This window comes from Rhinopithecus roxellana, chromosome 17, assembly GCF_007565055.1.
Source record: "Rhinopithecus roxellana isolate Shanxi Qingling chromosome 17, ASM756505v1, whole genome shotgun sequence".
In the NCBI taxonomy this organism is placed as follows: Eukaryota; Metazoa; Chordata; class Mammalia; order Primates; family Cercopithecidae; genus Rhinopithecus; species Rhinopithecus roxellana.
Window position 1 is genome coordinate 112,533,445 of NC_044565.1, and position 22,784 is coordinate 112,556,228.

Here is a 22,784-nt window from a genome sequence, read left to right on the forward strand (position 1 = left end):
CTAACAGAGTATCTTAAAGTGGGTAATTTGTAAACAATACAAATTTGTTGTTCACAGTTCTGGAGGCGGGGAAATCCAATATCAACATGCCAGCTGATTCAGGGGCTGGTAAGGGTGCGTTTCTCATAGATGGCACCTTCTGTGTCCTTACATGGCAGAAGGAGCAAAGGGGGCTAAGGCCTGTTTTTATTTTTATTTTATTTATTTATTTTTTGAGATGGAGTCTCGCTCTGTTTCCCAGGCTGGAGTGCAGTGGCATGATCTTGGCTCACTACAACCTCCGCCTCCCAGGTTCAAGCAATTCTCCTGTCTCAGCCTCCTGAGTAGCTGGGATTACAGGCATGAACCACCACACCCAGCTAATTTTTTAAAATATATTTTTGGTAGAGACAGGGTTTCACCATGTTGGCCAGGCTGGTCTCAAACTCCTGACCTCATGTGATCTGCCCGTCTTGGCCTCCCAAAGTGCTGGGATTACAGATGTGAGCCACCACGCCCGGTCTAAGGCCTGTTTTTAAAGGGCACTAATCTCATTCATGAGGGCAGAGTCTTCCAAAGGCTCCACCTCTTAATACTATCACCTTGGGAGTTAGGTTTCAACATATGAATTTGAGGGGGACACATACATTCAGACCGTAGCAGGCCGTTTTTCCATTTCTTTTGGGTCCTAAATGGTATTTGTTTCTGGAATAGGAGGGCATCCAAAATCCTCTCGTTCTCCATCGCCCTTCACTGAATTCAGGGGCAGATGGAGAAAGGCAAGAGGCACGGGGCAGCCTGTAGAAGCAGTATCTAGCACTGAGCCCCCAGTATCTCCTAGGCAGCCAGGAGAACCTCCTGGAAATCCTCACTGGGCAGATCCAGGGTAGGACTGCGGCTTCTGTTGAATAGCCTTACATCGAGATATGCGGCTTGGGCGCGGTGGCTCACATCTGTAATCGCAGCACTTTAGGAAGCCGAGGCGGGAGGATCATCTGAGGTCAGCAGTTCGAGACCAGCCTGGCTAACATAGTGAAACCCCGTCTCCACTAAAAATACAACAAATTAGCTGGGCGTGGTGGCGGGCACCTGTAATCCCAGCTACTACGGAGGCTGAGACAGGAGAATTGCTTGTGTCCAGAAGGCAGAGGTTGCGGTGAGCCGAGAGCGCGCCACTGCACTCCAACCCGGGCGACAGAGTGAGCCTGTCTCCAAAAAAAGAGAGGGAGATGAGGCTCGGCTACCAAAGGCACGCGCGAGGGGAAACGCTTGTAGGTCCGGCCCTTGGGGCAGAGCGGGGTGAAAGCCTGCGCGTGGCCGGCGAGCACGGCCCTTCCCAGCTGAGGTCCTCTCGGGCCTCGCCGCGCCTCCCACCCCGCCCCCAACCCCCGGCGCTCGCTCCGAAAGGCCTCGGCGGCGGCCGCGTCTGCGCAAGCTGGGGACGGCCTCGGGAGGCGGGGCTGGGCCTAGCCCTGTGCGCGTTCGGAGACTGCGGCGCGCAGACAGGGCCTGGGCCCGCTCCCCGGCCCCTTGCGGAGCGGGGCGTGTCCCTCGAGTGCCCCCGGCTAGGGGCTGTGCAGGCCGGGGCTAGGCAGGGGCAGCGGGGAAGCCGGGTTGATGGGGCCTGCGCCTGCCCCGTGAGGCTCTCACCGAATCCCTGCTGTCTCCGGGCAGCTGAAGGGCGCCGGGCCCCGCGTCGCGGGCGTGGCAGTGGCCGTGTCTCCGGGTGGTCTGAGCCCACTGCGCGTGTGGATCCGCGTGGGAGCTGGGTTCCAGAGCCTCGTCCTGAGGCGGAGCCGAGCGGGGGAGGAGGCTGGACTCGGCGGGGGAGGAGCACGGCGCCGGGCGCACCCGTGTTTGCCGGCCCTGCCCTGGGCCCTGCAGGTCCGCTGGCCCCGCCGCGCCTACTGGGGATGCCCCGTGTGCCCCAGGCAGCCCCAGCCTGCGTCCCGCTCCCTGAACCCTCGGGAGGACCGCAGGGCTGTGGCCGAAAGACAGAGATTTGGACCTAGTGAAAGGACGTCGCTCCTTAGCCCCCGCTATGGACTCCACAGCATCAGGTTTGGCACTGGAGCGTGCAGAGGGCCAGGAGCCCTCTTGGGGAGCTAGTACCGGGCCCGATATCAGGAGGACCCCAGGAAGAGGCCGGGGAATCCCACTGAAGGGGGAAGGGGAAGGCTGTACTGCATCTGCCTTTCCTGTGGCGACATCTAACCTTCCAGACCCAGGAGGCTGAAGCCGCGGGCTGCTGGGTCTGGCGGGGGTCTCTAGATGACCGTGGCGGAGGTGGGGGGGATGGCCACGGAAAATTGTCCCCACGGCCAGAGGAGAGAGAGGAGAGCGAGGAGAGCAGAAGAGGATCTGATCTCGTCCTGCTGCTGCAGGGAGAGAGCAAACAAACCAAGAGGGAGTGGCCCTTGGCCAGGAATCAGAGAACAGTAGGGCCATGTGGAGCCTTGTCATCCGCCTCCTTAATCACCTCACTAATAAGGTTCTTCCAGCCCTTCTAGCTCAGCAGTGTATACGGTCAGCAGTGTACACAGTTGGCACCTCCTGTGAGCTGTTCCCCCAGTAGCACTGGGGCAGGGCAATCCAGGGGACCCAGGAGATTTTAAGCCAGTCCTAGGTTTAGAACGTCCTGTCTTTCACCAGGTGGGTGTTTTAGTCCAACTGTTCATTCTTCGGTGCACATGCTCAAGGACACAGAACTGGCCAGTGGAAGAACTGGGCTCAGTCCCTGGGCCTCCCACCCGCTTTTTTTTTCCTTTATAACCTTGCTAATCAGTGTGGCTCTGGCACCAGCAGAGGCACTGCCCAGAAGCTCTCTAGAATTACAGACTCTGGGGCCCCACACATCCTCAAACAGGGTGTTAGCAAGTCTTGAACCAGAGTTTAACAACATCCTCAGGGATCCACACACACATGAAGCTTGAGGAGTGCCGACCTGTGCTGTGCTGCCTGCTTACATTCATATTGTTAGCCTTAACGACTTCTCTGGCATGATTTGGGCTAGTTTTTTTGTTTTAAGGCTCTGCAAACAGTATGATACAAAGCTTTTTAATAAAGGAGCTCTCATGTGTGCTGCAGAGACCTAACAGAGCTTGGGAACACCAGGGGCAGCTTCTCAGGAAGAGGTAGGCTCTGAGCTGGGTTCCCAAGGATGAGGGGAGAGGTGTAACTTCCTCCCCTTAAAGCCTCATAATCCCACATGGCCTTGCCTTGGGTCTTGTGTCATTGTTAACCTGTAGGCTAGATTTAAAGTTCCTTGAAGGTCTTTTCCATATTTATATTTCCAAAAGTCCTAGGAGATGACCTGCATACCGTATGCCCAGCAAATAACTTCACTAGTGTGGCCAGAGTGGTCACACTTCACTCACCTACAGGCTGATGTGGGCCTGTGGACAGATGGGAGCCTCATACAGCTGTGTACAGGGGCACTTCTCTCCATGTTTGAAGGCTGGAAGCTGCCTCTCAGATCCCTTTGACCCACTGGTGTCCTCTGGACCACGGAGGTGACATTCAGAGCTGCTCTGGGTCTCAGGTTTGGGAAGTCTGAGAGCTGTGTGTGCTGCTTCCCTTATATCTCCTTCTACCTTCCCAGCTTCCCCTTCTCAGAATCCTGTTCTTCCTCCAGAAACATTCCCAGGAGAAAAGGGAACAACCAGTTCATTCCTGAAAGCTAGGCCTCAGGTGAGTTATGTTCTCAACTTTTCCTCAAATGCCTGAACCATGGTTAGCTTTGCCTACTTTTCACCAAAAAGTAGCCTCTTTGTTTACTAAGGGAACTGACCCAGTGGTGCCTCTGCTGGAGGCTGAGCCCATGCAAGTGAATGATGGCTCCCTGCCCTGCCCTGCCCTGTCCAGGGTGTTCTCTTCTTGCTGTGCACCTTCTCAGATCATTTGGGCTTACTCCAGCATATTTCTGGAAAGGGCACTGTGGTGGCCACCAGGTAATATGACAGCCCTGGCCTTGAAAGAATGTCACAGCCACAGTGGGAGAGGACACTGGCACCCAGAACGCAGCCACCAGTAACACGATGTGAATGGTTTGATGCCAAATGGAGTGGCACAGATAGGCCTTTCCATCGAGGTTCACAAAAAGGGGAATTGGCCTGTTCGGAGAGGTTGGGAGAGCTTGCGGAGAATTGGGAACAAGTGGGTTTTGAGGGTATAGACAGATGGACAGGCCATTTGAGGCTGGTCACTATTCAGATGTTATCTCCCTGAATTAGGGAGGAGACACACTTAACTTTACTGTTGACAGGCTGTGTGGCCTTGGATAAATCACCTAACCTCTCTATGCATTGGTTTGCCTCCTGTAACATGAAGACTATAATAATGTTAATGATAATGAAAATAATTATTATTTACGGAGAACAAAACCTGTATCCGGAACTATTCTCTACAATTTACACATACTAATTCATTTTGTCTCTAAAACATTCCCATAAATGGTTACTATTTTGAAGAATGGTAACCAAAGTGTGGAGAGGTTAGCTGAAGAAATCAAGGCACAGAGAGAGAAAGTAACCTGTTTGTGGTTATCCAGTTAGTGAGGAAGGGACCCCAGTTTTACATCCAGGCTGTCTAGCTCTGAGATCTTAACCACTCAATCACAGAACCGCCTTCTGTGGTTGTTAGAGTCCGCTGGCAGTTCCACTGGCAGATGGTAACTGCCTAATCCTTGTTGGCATCAGGGATCATGGTGACTGGCCCTCAAGGGGGATTCAGGTTTGGCTCTAGTGAGCTGGATGTGAAGGGGTACAAATGCCAGCCTCCGGGGTTTCCCAGCATCCAGGATAAGCGTGGGATTCAGGCTTGATGATAGACACTGACATTTAACTTTCAAGCCAAGACGGGGAACCCCCCCAGTGAGGCATTTAATCAGTAAAGTCATAAATAGCGTTTAAATCTTTTTGGCCCTGACATACATCATTCAGAGGTTTATCGAGTGCTTAGGTGGGTTCAATGTGGTAATCACAGCCCCGCATCTCAACGTCTGGCAGTTAGAAAGAGTGTCTTTCTTCTTTCTGCTGTCTTTATCGGTAGTGGGCTAACCGTGACTCTACTCCACACCCTCTTCTCTCTGAGTTTCAGGCTGACGGGTCAGCCCCCTCTGGGATATGCTGTTCTGTTTTTTTTTTTTTTTTTTTTTTAAGCATTATTATTATTTTTTTATTATTATACTTTAAGTTCTAGGGTACATGTGCACAACTTGCAGGTTTGTTACATATGTATACACGTACCATGTTGGTGTGCTACATCCATTAACTCATTTACATTAGGTATATCTCCTAATGCTGTCCCTCCCCCCTCCCCATGACAGGCCCGGTGTGTGATGTTCCCCTTCCTGTGTCCAAGTGTTCTCATTGTTCAATTACCACCTATGAGTGAGAACAGTGTGGTGTTTGGTTTTCTGTGCTTGCGATAGTTTGCTCAGAATGATGGTTTCCAGCTGCATCCATGTCCCCACAAAGGACATAAACTCATCCTTTTTTATGTCTACATAGTATTCCATGGTGTATATATGCCACATTTTCTTAATCCAGTCTATCATTGATGGGCATTTGGGTTGGTTCCAAGTCTTTGCTGTTGTGAATAGTGCTGCAGTAAACATACGTGTGCATGTGTCTTTATAGCGGCATGATTTATAATCCTTTGGGTATAATCCTTTGGGTATACACCCAGTAATGGGATGGCTGGGTCAAATGGTATTTCTAGTTCTAGATCCTTGAGGAATTGCCACACTGTCTTCCACAATGGTTGAACTAGTTTACAGTCCCACCAACGGTGTAAAAGTGTCCCTGTTTCTCCACATCCTCTCCAGCAATTGTTGATTCCTGACTTTTTAATGATCCCCATTCTAACTGGTGCGAGATGGTATCTCATTGTGGTTTTGATTTGCATTTCTCTGATGGTGAGTGATGGTGAGCATTTTTTCATGTATCTGTTGGCTGCATAAATGTCTTCCTTTGAGAAGTGTCTGTTCATATCCTTTGCCCACTTTTTGATGGGGTTGTTTGATTTTTTCTTGTAAATTTGTTTAAGTTCTTTGTAGATTCTGGATATTAGCCCTTTGCCAGAGGAGTAGATTGCAAAAATTTTCTCCCATTCTGTAGGTTGCCTGTTCACTCTGATGGTAGTTTCTTTTGCTGTGCAGAAGTGCTTTAGTTTAATTAGATCCCATTTGTCATTTTGGCTTTTGTTGTCATTGCTTTTGGTGTTTAGACATGAAGTCCTTGCCCATGCCTATGTCCTGAATGCTATTGCTTAGGTTTTCTTCTAGGGTTTTTATGGTTTTAGGTCTAACATTTAAGTCTTTAATTCATCTTGAATTCATCTTTGTGTAAGGTGTAAGGAAGGTATCCAGTTTCAGCTTTGTACATATGGCTAGCCAGTTTTCCCAGCACCATTTATTAAATAGGGAATTTTTTCCCCATTTCTTGTTTTTGTCAGGTTTGTCAAAGATCAGATGGTTGTAGATGTGTGGCATTATTTCTGAGGGCTCTGTTCTGTTCCATATCTCTGTTTTGGTACCAGTACCATGCTGTTTTGGTTACGGTAGCCTTGTAGTATAGTTTGAAGTCAGGTAGCATGATGCCTCCAGCTTTGTTCTTTTGGCTTGGGATTGTCTTGGCAATGTGGGCTTTTTTTTGGTTCCATATAAACTTTAAAGTAGTTTTTCCAATTCTGTGAAGAAAGTCATTGGTAGCTTAATGGGGATGGCACTGAATCTATAAATTACCTAGGGCAGCATGGCCATTTTCACGATATTGATTCTTCCTATCCATGAGCATGGAATGTTCTTCCATTTGTTTGTATCCTCTTTTATTTCATTGAGCAGTGGTCTGTAGTTCTCTTTGAAGAGGTCTGTCACATCCCTTGTAAGTTGGATTCCTAGGTATTTTATTCTCTCTGAAGCAATTGTGAATGGGAGTTCACTCATGATTTGGCTCTCTGTTTGTCTGTTGTTGGTGTATAGGAATGCTTGTGATTTTTGCACATTGATTTTGTATCCTGAGATTTTGCTGAAGTTGCTTATCAGCTTAAGGAGATTTTGGATTGAGACGATGGGGTTTTCTAAATATACAACCATATCATCTGCAAACAGGGACAGTCTGACTTCCTCTTTTCCTAACTGAATACCCTTTATTTCTTTCTCCTGCCTGATCGCCCTGGCCAGAACTTCCAACACTATGTTGAATAGGAGTGGTGAGAGAGGGCATCCCTGTCTTGTGCCAGTTTTCAAAGGGAATGCTTCCAGTTTTTGCCCATTCAGTATGATATTGGATGTGGGTTTGTCATAAATAGTTCTTATTATTTTGAGATACGTCCCATCAATACCGAATTTATTGAGAGTTTTTAGCATGAAGGGCTGTTGAATTTTGTCGAAGGCCTTTTCTGCATCTATTGAGATAATAATGTGGTTTTTGTCTTTGGTTCTGTTTATATGATGGATTACATTTATTGATTTACGTATGTTAAACCAGCCTTGCATCCCAGGGATGAAGCCCACTTGATCATGGTGGATAAGCTTTTTGATGTGCTTCTGGATTCTGTTTGCCAGTATTTTATTGAGGATTTTTGCATCAATGTTCATCAGGGATATTGGTCCAAAATTCTCTTTTTTTGTTGTGTCTCTGCCAAGCTTTGGTATCAGGATGATGTTGGCCTCCTAAAATGAGTTAGGGAGGATTCCCTCTTTTTCTATCTGTTGGAGTAGTTTCAGAAGGAATGGTACCAGTTCCTGCTTGTATGTAGAATTCGGCTGTGAATCCGTCTGGTCCCGGACTTTTTTTGGTTGGTAGGCTATTAATAATTGCCTCAATTTCAGAGCCTGTTATTGGTCTTTTCAGAAATTCAACTTCTTCCTGGTTTAGTCTTGGGAGGGTGTATGTGTCCAGGAATTTATCCATTTCTTCTAGATTTTCTAGTTTATTTGTGTAGAGGTGTTTATAGTATTCTCTGAAGGTAGTTTGTGTTTGTGTTGGATCGGTGGTGATAACCCTGTCATCAATTTTTATTGCGTCTATTTGATTCTTAATTCTTTTCTTCTTTATTAGTCTTGCTAGCGGTCTATCAATTTTGTTGATCTTTTCAAAAAACCAGCTCCTGGATTCATTGATTTTTTGAAGGGTTTTTTGTGTCTCTATCTCCTTCAGTTCTGCTCTGATCTTAGTTATTTCTTGCTTTCTGCTAGCTTTTGAAGAGCTTTTGTTTGCTCTTGCTTCTCTAGTTCTTTTAATTGTGATGTTAGGTTGTCAATTTTAGATCTTTCCTGCTTTCTCTTGTGGGCATTTAGTGCTATAGATTTCCCTCTACACACTGCTTTAAATATGTCCCAGAGATTCTGGTATGTTGTGTCTTTGTTCTCATTGGTTTCAAAGAACATCTTTATTTCTGCCTTCATTTCGTTTTGTACCCAGTAATCTTTCAGGAGCAGGTTGTTCAGTTTCCACGTAGTTAAGCAGTTTTGAGTGAGTTTCTTAGTCCTGAGTTCTAGTTTGATTGCACTGTGGTCTGAGAGACAGTTTGTTATAATTTCTGTTCTTTTACATTTGCTGAGGAGTGCTTTACTTCCAACTATTGGTCAATTTTGGAATAAGTGCGATGTGGTGCTGAGAAGAATGTATATTCTGTTGATTTGGGGTGGAGAGTTCTGTAGCTGTCTGTTAGGTCTGTTTGGTGCAGAGCTGAGTTCAAGTCCTGAATATCCTTGTTAACTTTCTGTCTCGTGGATCTGTCTAATGTTGACAGTGGGGTGTAAAGTCTCCCATTATTTTTGTGTGGGAGTATAAGTCTCTTTGTAGGTCTCTGAGGGCTTGCTTTATGAATCTGGGTGCTCCTGTATTGGGTGCCTGTATATTTAGGATAGTTAGCTCTTCTTGTTGAATTGATCCCTTTACCATTATGTAATGGCCTTGTCTCTTTTGATCTTTGTTGGTTTAAAGTCTGTTTTATCAGAGACTAGGATTGCAACCCCTGCTTTTTTTTTGCTTTCCATTTGCTTGGTAGATCTTCCTCCATCCCTTTATTTTGAGCCTATGTGTGTCTCTGCGTGTGAGATGGGTCTCCTGAGTACAGCACACTGATGGGTCTTGACTCTTGATCTAATTTGCCAGTCTGTATCTTTTAATTCGAGCATTTAGCGCGTTTGCATTTAAGGTTAATATTGTTTTGTGTGAACTTGATCCTGCCATTATGATGTTAGCTGGTTATTTTGCTTGTTCGTTGATGCAGTTTCTTCCTAGCATTGATGGTCTTTACATTTTGGCATGTTTTTGCAGTGACTGGTACTGGTTGTTCCTCTCCAGGTTTAGTGCTTCCTTCAGGAGCTCTTGTAAGGCAGGCCTGGTGGTGACAAAATCTCTCAGCATTTGCTTGTCTGTAAAGGATTTTATTTTTCCTTCACTTATGAAGCTTAGTTTGGCTGGATATGAAATTCTGGGTTGAAAATTCTTTAAGAATGTTGAATATTGGCCCCCATTCTCTTCTGGCTTGTAGAGTTTCTGCTGAGAGATCCGCTGTTAGTCTGATGGGCTTCCCTTTGTGGGTAACCCGACCTTTTTCTTTGGCTGCCCTTAACATTTTTTCCTTCATCTCAACTTTGGTGAATCTGACAATTATGTGTCTTGGAGTTGCTCTTCTCAAGGACTATCATTGTGGTGTTCTCTGTATTTCCTGAATTTGGATGTTGGCCTGCCTTGCTAGGTTGGGGAAGTTCTCCTGGATAATATCCTGAAGAGTGTTTTCCAACATGGTTCCATTCTCCCCGTCACTTTCTGGTACACCAATCAGATGTAGATATGGTCTTTTCACACAGTCCCATATTTCTTGGAGAAATGTTCATTTCTTTTTACTCTTTTTTTCTCTAAACTTCTCGCTTCATTTCATTCGTTTGATCTTCAATCACTTGATACCCTTTCTTCCAGTTGATCGAATTGGTTACCGAAGCTTGTGCATGTGTCACGTAGTTCTCATGCCATGGTTTTCAGCTCCATCAGGTCAGTTAAGGACTTCTCTACACTGGTTATTCTAGTTAGCCATTTGTCTAATCTTTTTTCAAGGTTTTTAGCTTCTTTGCAATGGGTTCGAACATCCTCCTTTAGCATGGAGAAGTTTGATCATCTGAAGCCTTCTTCTCTCAACTTGTCAAAGTCATTCTCCATCCAGCTTTGTTCCGTTGCTGGCGAGGAGCTGTGATCCTTTGGAGGAAAAGAGGCGCTCTGGTTTTTAGAATTTTCAGCTTTTCTGCTCTGGTTTCTCCCCATCTTTGTGGTTTTATCTACCTTTGGTCTTTGATGATGGTGATGTACAGATGGGGTTTTGGTGTGGATGTCCTTTCTGTTTGTTATTTTTCCTTCTAACAGTCAGGACACTCAGCTGCAGGTCTGTTGGAGTTTTCTGGAGGTCCACTCCAGACCTTGTTTGCCTGGGTATCACCAGCAGAGGCTGCAGAACAGCGAATATTGCAGAACAGCAAATGTCGCTGCCTGATCATTCCTCTGGAAGCTTCATGTCAGAGGGGCAGCCGGCCGTGTGAAGTGTCAGTTGGCCCCTACTGGGAGTTGCCTCCCAGTTAGGCTACTCGGAGGTCAGGGACCCACTTGAGGAGGCAATCTGTCCGTTCTCAGTTCTCAAACTCCATGCTGGGAGAGCCACTACTCTCTTCAAAGATGTTCAGACAGGGACATTTAAGTGCCTTTTGTTCAGCTATGCCCTGCCCCCAGAGGTGGAGTCTACAGAGGCAGGCAGGCCTCTTTGAGCTGCGGTGGGCTACACCTAGTTCCTGCCGTGCTTCCTGGCCGCTTTGTTTACCTACTGAAGCCTCAGCAATGGTGGGCGCCCCTCCCCCAGCCTATGCTGTTCTTGTATCAGAGGGAAAGAGCAGTGTCAGAACCCGGGGATAGCTCTTTGGGCTTCCACTCAGAAGTGGCCCATGTGGCTTCTGCTCACAACCAACTGGCTACTGCAGGTCCCGTGGCCAATCTTAATGTTAATGAAGTGGGAAGTATTAGCCTCCTAGAGTGAGGATCCCAAAGGGAAGGGCAGGGATTATGTTAAGCAAATAATTCATCTATCACTGTATATTTTCTTAACCATGGATGTTCACTTCCCTCTCTCCTGCACACAAAATGCCCTCCAAGAGAATTAACCCAGGAGCCACATCCAGTCAGAACATCATGATCAAAGTCCTGGATGGCGCGATAGTCTGGATGGAGATCCTGTGGGTCTGGATACCTATAAACTAAAAGGACAATTACCTGAATCCATGTATCCAATATACAATATACAGTGAGCAATGGGGACAGGATGGCCTCGGTAAACATTCCTTTGCAGAAAGGGGAAGCATGGGAAGAGCCAGTCCCAGGTCCATAACAGTGGTGAAATTCCACTGGACAGACACTGTGAGGACCCTTGGTCTTGGAGTGGGAAAGTCTGCAGGTTCTTCCCTGGTTCTGCCCCCTGGGTGATGCTCCCCAGCCTAGTGTTTGCCTTGGCTGTTGGCTTTACCCTTGGGAAGTTCCTTCCTTTTGATACCTGCTTGGTGTCATATGAAGATGATACTGAAGAATAAGCTTTCCTGGGGGCAAAGCAGCTTTTCCATCCTGCCAGAGTAGGTTGGTGGCCCAGGATTATTTAAGGTGCAACTCTAAAAAACTTCATCAGCTTTTTATGAATTTGTTTCCAGTTGGCTCCATGTGTCAGTGGTCTGACCCACAGTTCTTTTTGAAATATGCCCCCTTCGTTAGCCTTAATTGTGGAGTGTTTGGATTTCCTTTGAAAATCCATACTTTTTTCACTCTAAACAGTTTGGTCCCACTGAAAGCCTTTACTGGGAGCCTTTTGAAATTATTGGGAGATTTACTGGGAGCCTTTTGAAATTACTCAGAGGTTTAAACCAAAGGTTTGACAAACCCTATCTATGATTTGGTGCCTGATAATGGGCTGAGTTTTAATTAGTCGTCATGCAGAAGCTGATGTATATTGTCTTTGGCCAGTTGGAAATGAGAACTGGTTGTCTCCAACCCTGCAAGTCCTAGCATTTCTGGACATTTCCTATTGCCTTCCATTTTTATTTTGCAAACCACAACTCTTGAGCTCATTTTTTCTTGTAATACTTTGTCAAACTGAGCCAATAAAACCAACTCACACTACTAATGTTATGTTTCCAGTCTCTTCTCATAACATCACAAGCTCATGCTTTCATTGTTCATCTTTCAAGTTACTGAAGGCAATAGTTTCACCAAACAGTTCACCACCAAATTACATGGGTTGCCACCTTGCCAATAAGTTTCCTCACTGCCTGGCCTGGACTCCAGTGTCATCTATTTTTGGCTTTTTGTTAAAGCAGAACTCCACTTTGAGTACCAGTTTTTTAACGAGTCCGTATAGGCCAGTTATGCCATGATAGCAACAGCCAACCCTCAGAGACTTACGCCATGGAAGGTTCCCTCTTGCCCATGTTACATGACAGCTGTGGCTTTGCCCACATCTTCACTCAGATCATTTGCCATTCTCAAGGCAGACAGGAAAGGACAACTGCAGAACCCCCACTGGCCCTGAAGGCTTCTGCTCACCTGTAGCTCGTGTCTTTCACGTTCCATGTGAGAAAGCAGATGACATCGCCCCACCTGGGGCAGGGGGAGGCAGAAGCTCAATTCTTTAGGGAGGGGCCGGTGGATATTTTGGACAAATAATATAACCTATCAAAAGAGGTCACTATAGTAGTGAATTTTTCATGTGTGATTATTTTGGATGATTTTTGTATTATAAAATTGTTATTCACCTTTTCTGTAGAATCAGTATCTAAATGGGATTTGATTTCTAAATACTTTGGGGTGAAAGTCACAGGAATTTATAGTACTTTCACCTATTCTGCTTTTTAGTGGATTGCCATACACTATAAGCCAAATGGGAGGTGTTCTAATTACTGAGATTGAAGGTGACAAGACAGTTCTGGCCAGGACCTATGGTATCGTTAGACTTTGTAAGGGTGACCTGGGATCTGGGGTCTCATGCTCAGCTTTGTAAACTTAGGGACGGAATAATGATCAGGCGTTGGGGGAAAGGATCATGCTAGTCAAACTCACAAAACCTACTGTTTCATCATAAAGCCATTCGATTTACTTTTGCTGAACTGTGTGCTGGCAGGCAGGTGGAGGGTAAATTATCATAAGCTCCAGATTACTTGATCTGGCCTTACTGTTGTGAAAATCATAGGTCACAAGTTTCAAAAATACTCTGTTAGAAAACTGTCGATCCTTGTGCATTTGAGAATGCAAAGCATATTCATCATTAATTCTAATTGATTCCAATTAAATGTAACTAGACTGAGAATAAGACCTTTTGACAAATGAGGAAATATATTACATTTACTTCTGACTAAGAAGAATGTCTCCACAGGCCTGATTCACCTGAGACACTGGTTATATTTCCTAGCAGTTTCATGTTGATAGGCATATAAGTGGACATTGGGTGGGATACCAAGTAGTGAGGATGGTACAATCCCTGGAGCAGCTTAAATATTTTTGAGATAACAAAACCCACAACTCTGTGGGCACTGGGATAGCTGGCAGGCACTCAGAATCCCTTCTTGCACGCCCTGAGGTTCTCCTTAGATGCCTGCCCGCTCTTCTCCCCAGGGCCATGAGGGTGCTCCTTCAGGGTACAGGAGTGTCTTCTGTGTTTCAGAACCTGATGACATTCGAAGATGTGGCTGTGGAATTCACCCAGTGGGAGTGGGGGCAGCTGAACCCTGCTCAGAAGGACGTCTACAGGGAGGTGATGCTGGAGAACTTCAGGAACCTGGCCTTTCTGGGTGAGCACAAGGCCTCTAAAGCCCAAAGCCTGCCCACAGGACTTCTTGATTTCCTTGATGTGTAAGAGTTAGCGATGTCCGGGCCAGTTGACTGAGTCTTGCCCTGGGTTTCCTTGGGAAGTCTGGAATCAGACATTTACATTCTCCTGGGGCCCAGTGAGACGGTATTTCTGTTCCTAGTTCTAGGAAACATCCAGCTACTTACGGAGTTGAAATGGGAAGTTACCTGGCTGTGTTCCTGATCTTTCACAATGCCTATTCCCTGGAGGCTTTCCACACCTACAGTATTTCTCCACCTTGAAGATGAATATCCAAAGACTTGGCCACTGGCATACGCAACCAAAATCCTTTTCCTTCTCTACCATCAGGCCTTCTAGTATCCAAACCATATGTGATCTGCCAATTGGAGGAAGGGGGCGAGCCCTTCATCGTGGAGAGAGACATCTCAACAGGGGCCGACTCAGGTGAGTGAGGGAGTGAGAGCATTGCATATGTGAAGGCCCAGCTGGGGTGGGAGGTAGCCTTGAGCCTTTGTCAGGGTGCTGTCTTGTCAGAAGATGAGCTCACTTGGCAGGAGCACTCAACTCTGGTATGTTGAAGTTTATAATTATTTCTGGTGTCAGAAGAGGAGATGTTCATTTTCTTTTCTAGGTTTTGTGCTTTGTTTGGTACCCATCTCTGCCCATGCCTTCTGGGTTATTGGTGCCATGCAGCGTCACGAGATGTCTCAGAGTCAGTGTTAGATGGATCAACAATCATATTGGGCCAGGCAGTCCTAGATCAGCAGAGTAAGGGAGTTAGGGAGGGATCAGACAGAAAAGTTGAGCACCCCAGAAATGAAAGGGTTACAGGCAATGACAGACAGGAGATGTCAGAAAGATCCAGGTGAGGACACTTCAAGCTTGGTTAAGCTGAGTCTCAAAAAAAGTGGTTCCAGGAACAAAGACCACTCCTTGACAGCTGTTGACAGCATCCCTTTGAGACCTTGGATTCTTAAGTGACTTGAGAGTACCTGTTAGGCTATATGCCCTGGAGCAGAATTCTTGACTCAAAGCTTTCCTGACTGCCGTGTGTAACCGAAGCACACTGGGGGCACATAACAGTCTATGCCACTTCATTTCCATGAGCCAGAATCTTACCCGTGGCCAAAGCTGAAGCTCAGGAAAGTGGTGCTAAATTCCTGAGAGGGTAGGCTGGGCTTTATGAGAGGAGCCTTTATGAGAGGAGCAGAGGGGAAGATGCTGATCTCCTCTGTACTGGTACGTACTTGATGTTTTTTCCTTCCAAAATGAGATCAAGGGTTTGACATCTGGATCTGGTCGTCTGTGTATTTAACAGTGGTGTATAAGCATGGCTATGTTTCAGAATGTCCCAGGGAGCTTGTTACACATTCAGGTTCCCAGGAGCCACACAAGACCGACTGACTCAGAAACTCTCTGACTGGCCTCTGGGACCACTGGTTAGGCATTACCAGTCATTTCCTTCTTCAGAAGTGTGCCTGTTTTTATTATTGTATTAATTTTCCACTGTGGCTGACACAGAGTGGCACAAACTTGGTGGCTTTAAACAACACAAACTCATGTCATAGTTCACAGGTCAGAAGTCTGGCATGTGTGTCACATGGTTCTAACCAAGATGTCCACAGGGCTGTGTATCTTTCTGGAGTGTCGGGCACCTTTTTTCTTTTCATTTGGGTTGTTGGCAGCACCAATACCTTAAAGTTCTAAAACTGAGGTCCTTGTTCTCTTGCTGGCTATAAACAGATGGGTGTTCCCAGCTTCTAGAGACTCCAGATTACTTGGCTGAAAGTGTCCCTCCTCCATTTTCAAAGCCAGCAGTGGCTCACACACCTTTCCGCGCATCCAGGAAATGCTCTCCGATTTTAAGCATGGGTGATTAGATTTGACCTATTTAAATAGTCCGGGAGAATCTCCCCATCTCCAGCTCTGAGCCCTTAGTCACATCTGCAGAGTCCCTCTTGTCATGTAAGGTGACCACTCACAGGTTCTTGTGCTTAGGACATGGGCATCTTTAGGGGAGAGTTTCTCTTCCTATCGTAATTATGTAGAGTGATATGATACATGTTATATGTATATGTGCATAATATATAATAATATAGAGTATGCACTAAGGTGTTAAAGGAATACTTCGTGGAGGACATGAGCTTGTCCCTGAAAGGTACGCAAAGTCTTAAAGAAAGAGAGTGGTGAGAGGGGCAGTGGATATATGGGAAACAGGAAGGCAGCCAGTTTCTGTGCTCAAGGCACTTGCTGAAAAAGAGGACAGGACCTGGTGAAGTATTACAGAGCTATAGTGAAAGATTAAGGGTTTATCCTGTAGGCACTGGAGAGCCTTTGGAAGGTCAAGACTGGGAAGAAACTTAACGAAATGGGCATTTGGAAAAGAAGAAAATGACGGGTGTCAGGAAACCTGGAGGTAGGAAGACTGGGTAGAACTCTGTTACGATTATGTAGGCCTGAAGAAATTGTGAGAATCTAGAATCTGTACCTGGTGACTTACACTCCTATACTTGGTTTATTGATTTTTGTCCCCATCCCTTAAACTGAGTCTATTTCCCTTGTCACCCTTTCTACCCTCCTCTCATCTTTGGTCTTTGGACTTACCTTGTGTACCGGAATCTAAATACAGATCGCTCAGATTTTCTTTATCTCTCATCACTTGTTCTCGATACTCCAAAACCATTTTCAGACATAAGCCATTATTGAAAAAATCTATACATCCCTTTTGGGTATTATTTTAAAGCTTAATTATTTCACATTTATCATAGGAGCTTGCTTTTCTTGGTACATAGGACATTCTACATACTAGAATGTCTTCATTTTTTTTTTTTTAACAGACTGGGAGAGAAGGTCTAAATCCAAGGAATCAATGCCAAGTTGGGGAATTTCCAAAGAAGAATTATTCCAGGTAGTATCAGTGGAAAAACATATTCACGATGTGCTGCAGTTCTCAAAGTTGAAAGCAGCCTGTGGTTGCGATGGCCAGTTAGAGATGCAGCAGATAAAACAGGAGACACATCTGAAACAGATGTCAACCACTCACAAATCTGCTACCACCCTTAGCAGAGATTACGAATGGAATGGATTTGGGAGAAGCTTACGTTTAAGATCAGTCCTTGTTAACCAACACAGTGTTCTAATGGGAGAAGGGTCTTATAAATGTGACGCAGAATTCAGGCAGACTCCAGAGGGAAGTAATTCTCAGAGAACCCATCCAGGGAAGAGGTCTTGTAAATGCAATGAATGTGGGAAATCCTTTCACTTCCAGTCAGAACTTCGGCGCCATCAGCGATGTCACACTGGAGAAAAGCCCTATGAATGCAGTGACTGTAGAAGAGCCTTTGGTCATATTTCATCCCTTATTAAACATCAAAGAACTCATACTGGAGAAAAGCCCTATACATGCAGTGAATGTGGGAGAGCCTTCAGCCAGAGCTCATCTCTTGTTCTGCACTATAGATTTCACACGGGAGAGAAACCCTACAGATGTAATGAGTGTGGACGAGCCTTTGGCCACACTTCCTCCCTTATTAAGCATCAGAGGACTCATACTGGAGAAAAGCCCTATGAATGCAAGGAATGTGGGAGAACCTTCAGCCAGAGCTCATCACTCATTGTGCATTACAGATTTCATACTGGAGAGAAACCTTACAAATGTAATAAATGTGGGAGAGCCTTCAGCCAGAGTTCATCTCTCACTCAACATTACAGATTTCACACTGGAGAGAAACCCTACAAATGTAATGAGTGTGGAAGGGCCTTTGCTCATACTGCATCCCTTATTAAACATCAGAGAAGTCATGCTGGAAAAAAACCCCTATGAATTCAGTGAATATAGAAGGGCTTTCAGCTGGAGTGCAGATATCACCAGAACTTAAAGAATTCATATCAGAGAGAGATCCTGAAGGTGTGATGTGTGTGGGAAGACCACATCTTGTTCCACATCAGGAAATAATTACTAAAGAGAATCCCTGTCAATGTCAGGAGGGGGTGGGCCTCCCCTCTCTTACCAAACACAGGAGAATCCATACTAGTGAGAAACCACGTGAATGCAATGAATGTGGAAAGGCTTCGATCAGAGGATGCATATTATTCAGCATCAGACAGCTGACACGGGGGAGGCTTATCAATGCAGTGAGTGTGGCAAGCCTTCAGTTACATACTGATTCTTTAAGAAAATCAGATAACTCGTACTGGAGAGAGATTCTACAAGTGTGGTAAGTGTGGAAAAATCTTTAGTTGTATCTCTTCCTTTACTAGGCATCAAGAATACATACTAGAGAGAGGCCCTATGAAAGCAGGAAACAGAGGAAGGCCTTCAGTCAGAGCTCATCCCTCATTAAGCCTCAGAAAATTCATACCTGAGGAAACCTGTGAATGTGGGCAATGTGGGAGCGCCTTCAGCCAAACCTCATTGCTTTGTAAGCCCCTTAGAACTCTCCCTACTAGCTGGAAACTCTGGCACTGCGATGAGCGTGGGAAAGGCTTTCATGGATGTTCCGCAAAAACGCATTAGAGAATTTGTGCCAGAGCAACTCTTCAAATTTAGTGAAACTGGGAAAACCCGCTAGTACAGTTCAAACCTCAGTATTCACCTCAAAGAGAAACCTTGGGAACATGATGAATGTGAGGAAAGTTCCTTTCCAACTTGAGATGTATAAAACTAGAGCTGAAAAGAAGCTGAGAAATCACCTTGTCTGGTGATTTTCTGCCTGGTGGGGCCATTTGTATAACGACACTTGTGCATTGCCTCCTTATGCTGTTACTGACGGGGCCGGGTGTCATGCATGGTGCAGAGGATGGAGGCTGAGAAAGGTAGACAGCTACCCATGATCTAGCCCAGTCGTATTTTAGAGCTAATGAAACTGATGTTCAAAAAGCGACAGGCTGGGCCTCTTTCCTGTGGTTCCTGTAGTATGGAGATTAGTAGACTGGACCTTTCCCGTACATCACCTCCATGCCACTGCTTTCTCTGTAGCACATGTTACCTTTCTTTGTGAGGCAATGGAGTGGTCTAGGATTGAACAAAAAGCAATTTTCATTACATCTTTATGCTAATAGATTTGGAATTTTTGAAATGAAATGAAACCTTGTTTAAATATTAAAATTACTAAAATGTGGGTACATTATACACAATCCAGATCTCAAAAACATGATTCTAACATGATTCTAAGTGAAAGAAGGCAGATGCCAGAGACCACATATTTTCTAGTACCATTTTAGGAAATGTCCAGAAATGGCAGAGCTTCAGAAACAAGGTAGGTGCAAATGTTACAAGGAATCTTTTTGGGGTGATGAAAATGTTCTAAAACTATATGGTGGTGATGGTCGAACAAGTTGGTAACTTCACTAAAAATCGTTGAATTGTTCACTTTATATGGGCAGATTTTATGGCAAATATACCTCAATAAAATCATTTTTCAAAATCGAATTTACAGATATACCAACCATTGCTAAACAAATGTTCCTGTTTTGTTTGTTAGTTCAAGCCATCTGTGCATTTTTGGTATCACTTTTTATTTTCTATAATAGTTACCCCTGCATGTACTGGGTCTCAGAACCTTGTCAGGCTCTTCTTTAGAGTCCCTACCATGTTGGCTCTGTAACCCAGGTGGAGAAGCCTAGACAAGGAGCTGGTGTAGACCGAAGGATACTTGCCTAATAGGATTAGCCTATACTGAGGGAAATCCTTCAAGTATTTAAAGTCCAGATGAGGAACTTGAGCCCAGAATTCAGGGAACCAGCACAAAGCGGGCCCATGCAGACAGGCTGGGTCTAAGCGTCCACAAGGTTGGCCAGGGCAGGCAGGATGCACAGGGGGCATCTGAATCTGGAAGTACTTGGACAACTGAGGTCGAGATGCCGGTCTTGGAGCCCAAAAATCACACAGAAATTTCTTCCCAGACAGCCAAGGTTTACAGGAGCAGAAATAGCAAATATTTTCTTGCTCCATCTCTCCCTTTTTTCCCAGTGCCCTTTTCTGTACCTACCCAGATTGCTTTATACCTGGACATCTGTCACAATTTTGTAACTGGTCTTTGTCCAAAATCTGTTCTTCTCTTGTATCCCTGCCATACTAACCATACTCACCAGTTTGAACCCAGTGTCCTGCCCTCCAAAAATCCTTTGCACTTCCTACAAGATAAATCCTCACCCCCGTGTGTGGTATAAAATGCCCTCTTTAGGCTGCTCCAACCTCCTGCTGCTCCTGACAGAAGCCTCCATTGCACACAAATGCTGTCTTATCATCCCTCAGACATGCCTTTCTGCTTCTCGCCTGTAAACCTTTACCTTAGCTGTTCCATTGGCCTGGGGTGCCTTTTCTACCTACCTAAAGCCTACGTAATCAGTCAGAAACCCGTGTAACTTCCCTTCCTCGGAGAGGTGTTCTCTTGAAAACTGATATGAAGTCATATCTTACCATTTGTAATCATAAACATTTGTTTGCATAAGTTTTTAAAAGTGGATGATATCTAGACTTGTGGTAAATCTTATCACTGTCTTGATCTGTTTAAATAATTTTTATCACTTTACCACTTTCTTTTTTTTTTTTTTTTTTTTGAGACGGAGTCTCACTCTGTCGCCAGGGCTGGAGTGCAGTGGCCGGATCTCATCTCACTGCAAGCTCCGCCTCCCGGGTTCACACCATTCTCCTGCCTCAGCCTCCCGAGTAGCTGGGACTACAGGCACCCGCCACCTTGCCCGGCTAGTTTTTTTGTATTTTTTAGTAGAGATGGGGTTTCACCGTGTTAGCCAGGATGGTCTCAATCTCCTGACCTCGTGATCCGCCCATCTCGGCCTCCCAAAGTGCTGGGATTACAGGCTTGAGCCACCACGCCCAGCCAACTTTACCACTTTCTTATTTCCTGAACCAGATGACAACAGAAAAAGCCAAATGGTAAAATAGTTTAAGAGATTTGTTCTGAGACAAATATGAGTGACCTGTAGGCATAGTTGACCAGCATTTGCCTTAGAACAGAGACCTTAAGACTAACAAAAACAGACTCTTTGTAGCAATAACAACATGACAGTAAGTCCTGAGAGAAATCAAAGTGTTTTACTCCAAAATAGATTTAAGTCTGATAAGAAACAAGTCTGACACAGCCCCAGGAGATCCTGAGAACATGTGCCTAAAGTGCCTCTTGTCAGGAGCAGCAGCAGGTTGGGGCAGCCTAAAGAGGACATTATATACCACACACGGGAGTGAGGATTTATCTTGCAGGAAGGGCAAAGGATTTTTGGAGGGCAGGACACTGGGTTCAAACTGGTGAGTATGGTTAACATGGGAAGAATATATGAGAAGAAGAGACAATTGTGCTGTCAGGCTACTGCTTGGTTTCATACATTTTTACATTTTGGGGAATGTCAGACATTGATACATGTAAGATTTACATTGGTTCGATAGAGAAAGGCAGGACAACTTGAAGCTGGTGGGGAAGGGACTGGGACAGAGGGAGGGCCTTCCAGATTATAGGTGGATTCAAAGATTTTCTGATTGACAGTGGGTTTATCCAAAGACCTGGAATTGATAGAAGGGAATGTCTGGGTTAAGATAAGGTGTTGTGGAGACCAAGGTTCTTGCTATGAGATGAAGCCAGAAGGTAGCAGGTTTCAGAGAGAGTAGATTGTAAATGCTTCTTATCAGACTTAAGAGAAATTTATTTTAGGGTAAAATACTTAGATTTCTCTCAGGGCCTGTTATCTGTCATGTTATCTTATTGTTACAAAGAGTCTGTTTTTGTCAGCCTTGGTCTCTGTTTTAGTTAATGCTGGTCCACTGTGCCTGACCACCCATTCCCGTCATGGCCTGAACTAGTGTTTCAGGTTTACTTTAGAATGCTCTTGGCCAAGCAGAAGGGTCCATTCAGTTGGTTGTGTGCTTAGAATTTTATTTTTGAGTTACACAGACTGTCAGCTGCTTCATGTCACATCTCATGCTTCTCTTGTGTTGCCCAGTTTTCTCAGTGCTTCCGACTGCATGTTTTTGTACTAGATGAAAAGCCTTATTTCTAAAAAACTACCAATTAAATATTTCTTTAGCGAAATGTAATATTGCTTACTGTAGTTATTTTTCAAATGCAAATATAGATTAGCACTGTTCCATCTTCTAGGGATAGGTTGGGGTGTGGGGGGGGGGCTTACATAGAAATTCAGTGTTATTTTATAGCAGGGTGATGACTTCTGATACCAGTTACCCAGAGTTAAGCCAAATTTCATGTGTTAAGGACACAGTAGCCCACAAGACTGCCCTCACTTCAGACACCAGCCACAAATCTGGGAGTTCCCAGGCTACCTTTACTTATAACCAATTGGCTACAAATTCAGGAATTCCCCTAACCCCTACAGGTTGATAACTTTCTAGAATGAATATGAGAACTCAGGAGAGTTCTGTATTTATGATGACAATTATAGAAAAAGGATACGAATCAGAACCAGCCCAAGGATGAGATGCATAGGGAAGAGTATGGGAGTACCCCAAATGCAAAGCTTCTGTCTCCCCTGCAGCATGTTACTCTGCTGGCACACTGATGTGTGACAATGCACAGAGAAATGCCTGCCATGGAAGCTCACCTGAGCTTTGGTGTCCAGAGTTTTAATTGGGGTTTCATTACATATTCATGAATGATTGAATCATTGACCTCACAGTGGAACTCAAATCACCAGCTCCCCCTCCTCTCCCTAGAGGTGTGGCTGGTATTACATGGCTCAAAGCCCCAACTCTGATTACATGCTTGGTATTTCTGGCATGACCAGCAGCCATTGCAGCCATCCTGTTATCTCATTAGCATAAAGTAGAGGCCAACTGTGAGTCATCTCTTTAGCATAAACTATCAGAAAATGCAGGAGTCTGTCCTGCAGACCCTGACCCAACAATGGATGAATAAAGTACACTGACACACAGACATTCTGCTTTGCCAGTCCAGCTGAGTGTCCGGGCTGCTTACAGACTCCAAGCAGAGTGC

General features: G+C 45.3%; 1 protein-coding gene across 2 annotated transcripts; it reads left to right on the plus strand.

The window, feature by feature from the left end:
* Positions 1-1,433: 1,433 nt before the first annotated feature.
* Positions 1,434-18,938, plus strand: ZNF514 (zinc finger protein 514). Of its 2 annotated transcripts, XM_030920940.1 has the most exons (6): positions 1,434-2,039; positions 3,581-3,669; positions 13,675-13,801; positions 14,170-14,265; positions 16,659-16,729; positions 17,090-18,938. In XM_030920940.1, exons 1-6 carry the CDS (start codon positions 2,021-2,023, stop codon positions 17,642-17,644), a joined length of 957 nt encoding a protein of 318 aa, XP_030776800.1. In that variant the 5' UTR covers positions 1,434-2,020; the 3' UTR covers positions 17,645-18,938. The 2 variants fall into 2 exon arrangements, with proteins under 2 accessions (XP_030776800.1, XP_010360362.1); XM_010362060.2 differs by having other exon boundaries at positions 16,659-18,938.
* Positions 18,939-22,784: the final 3,846 nt, after the last annotated feature.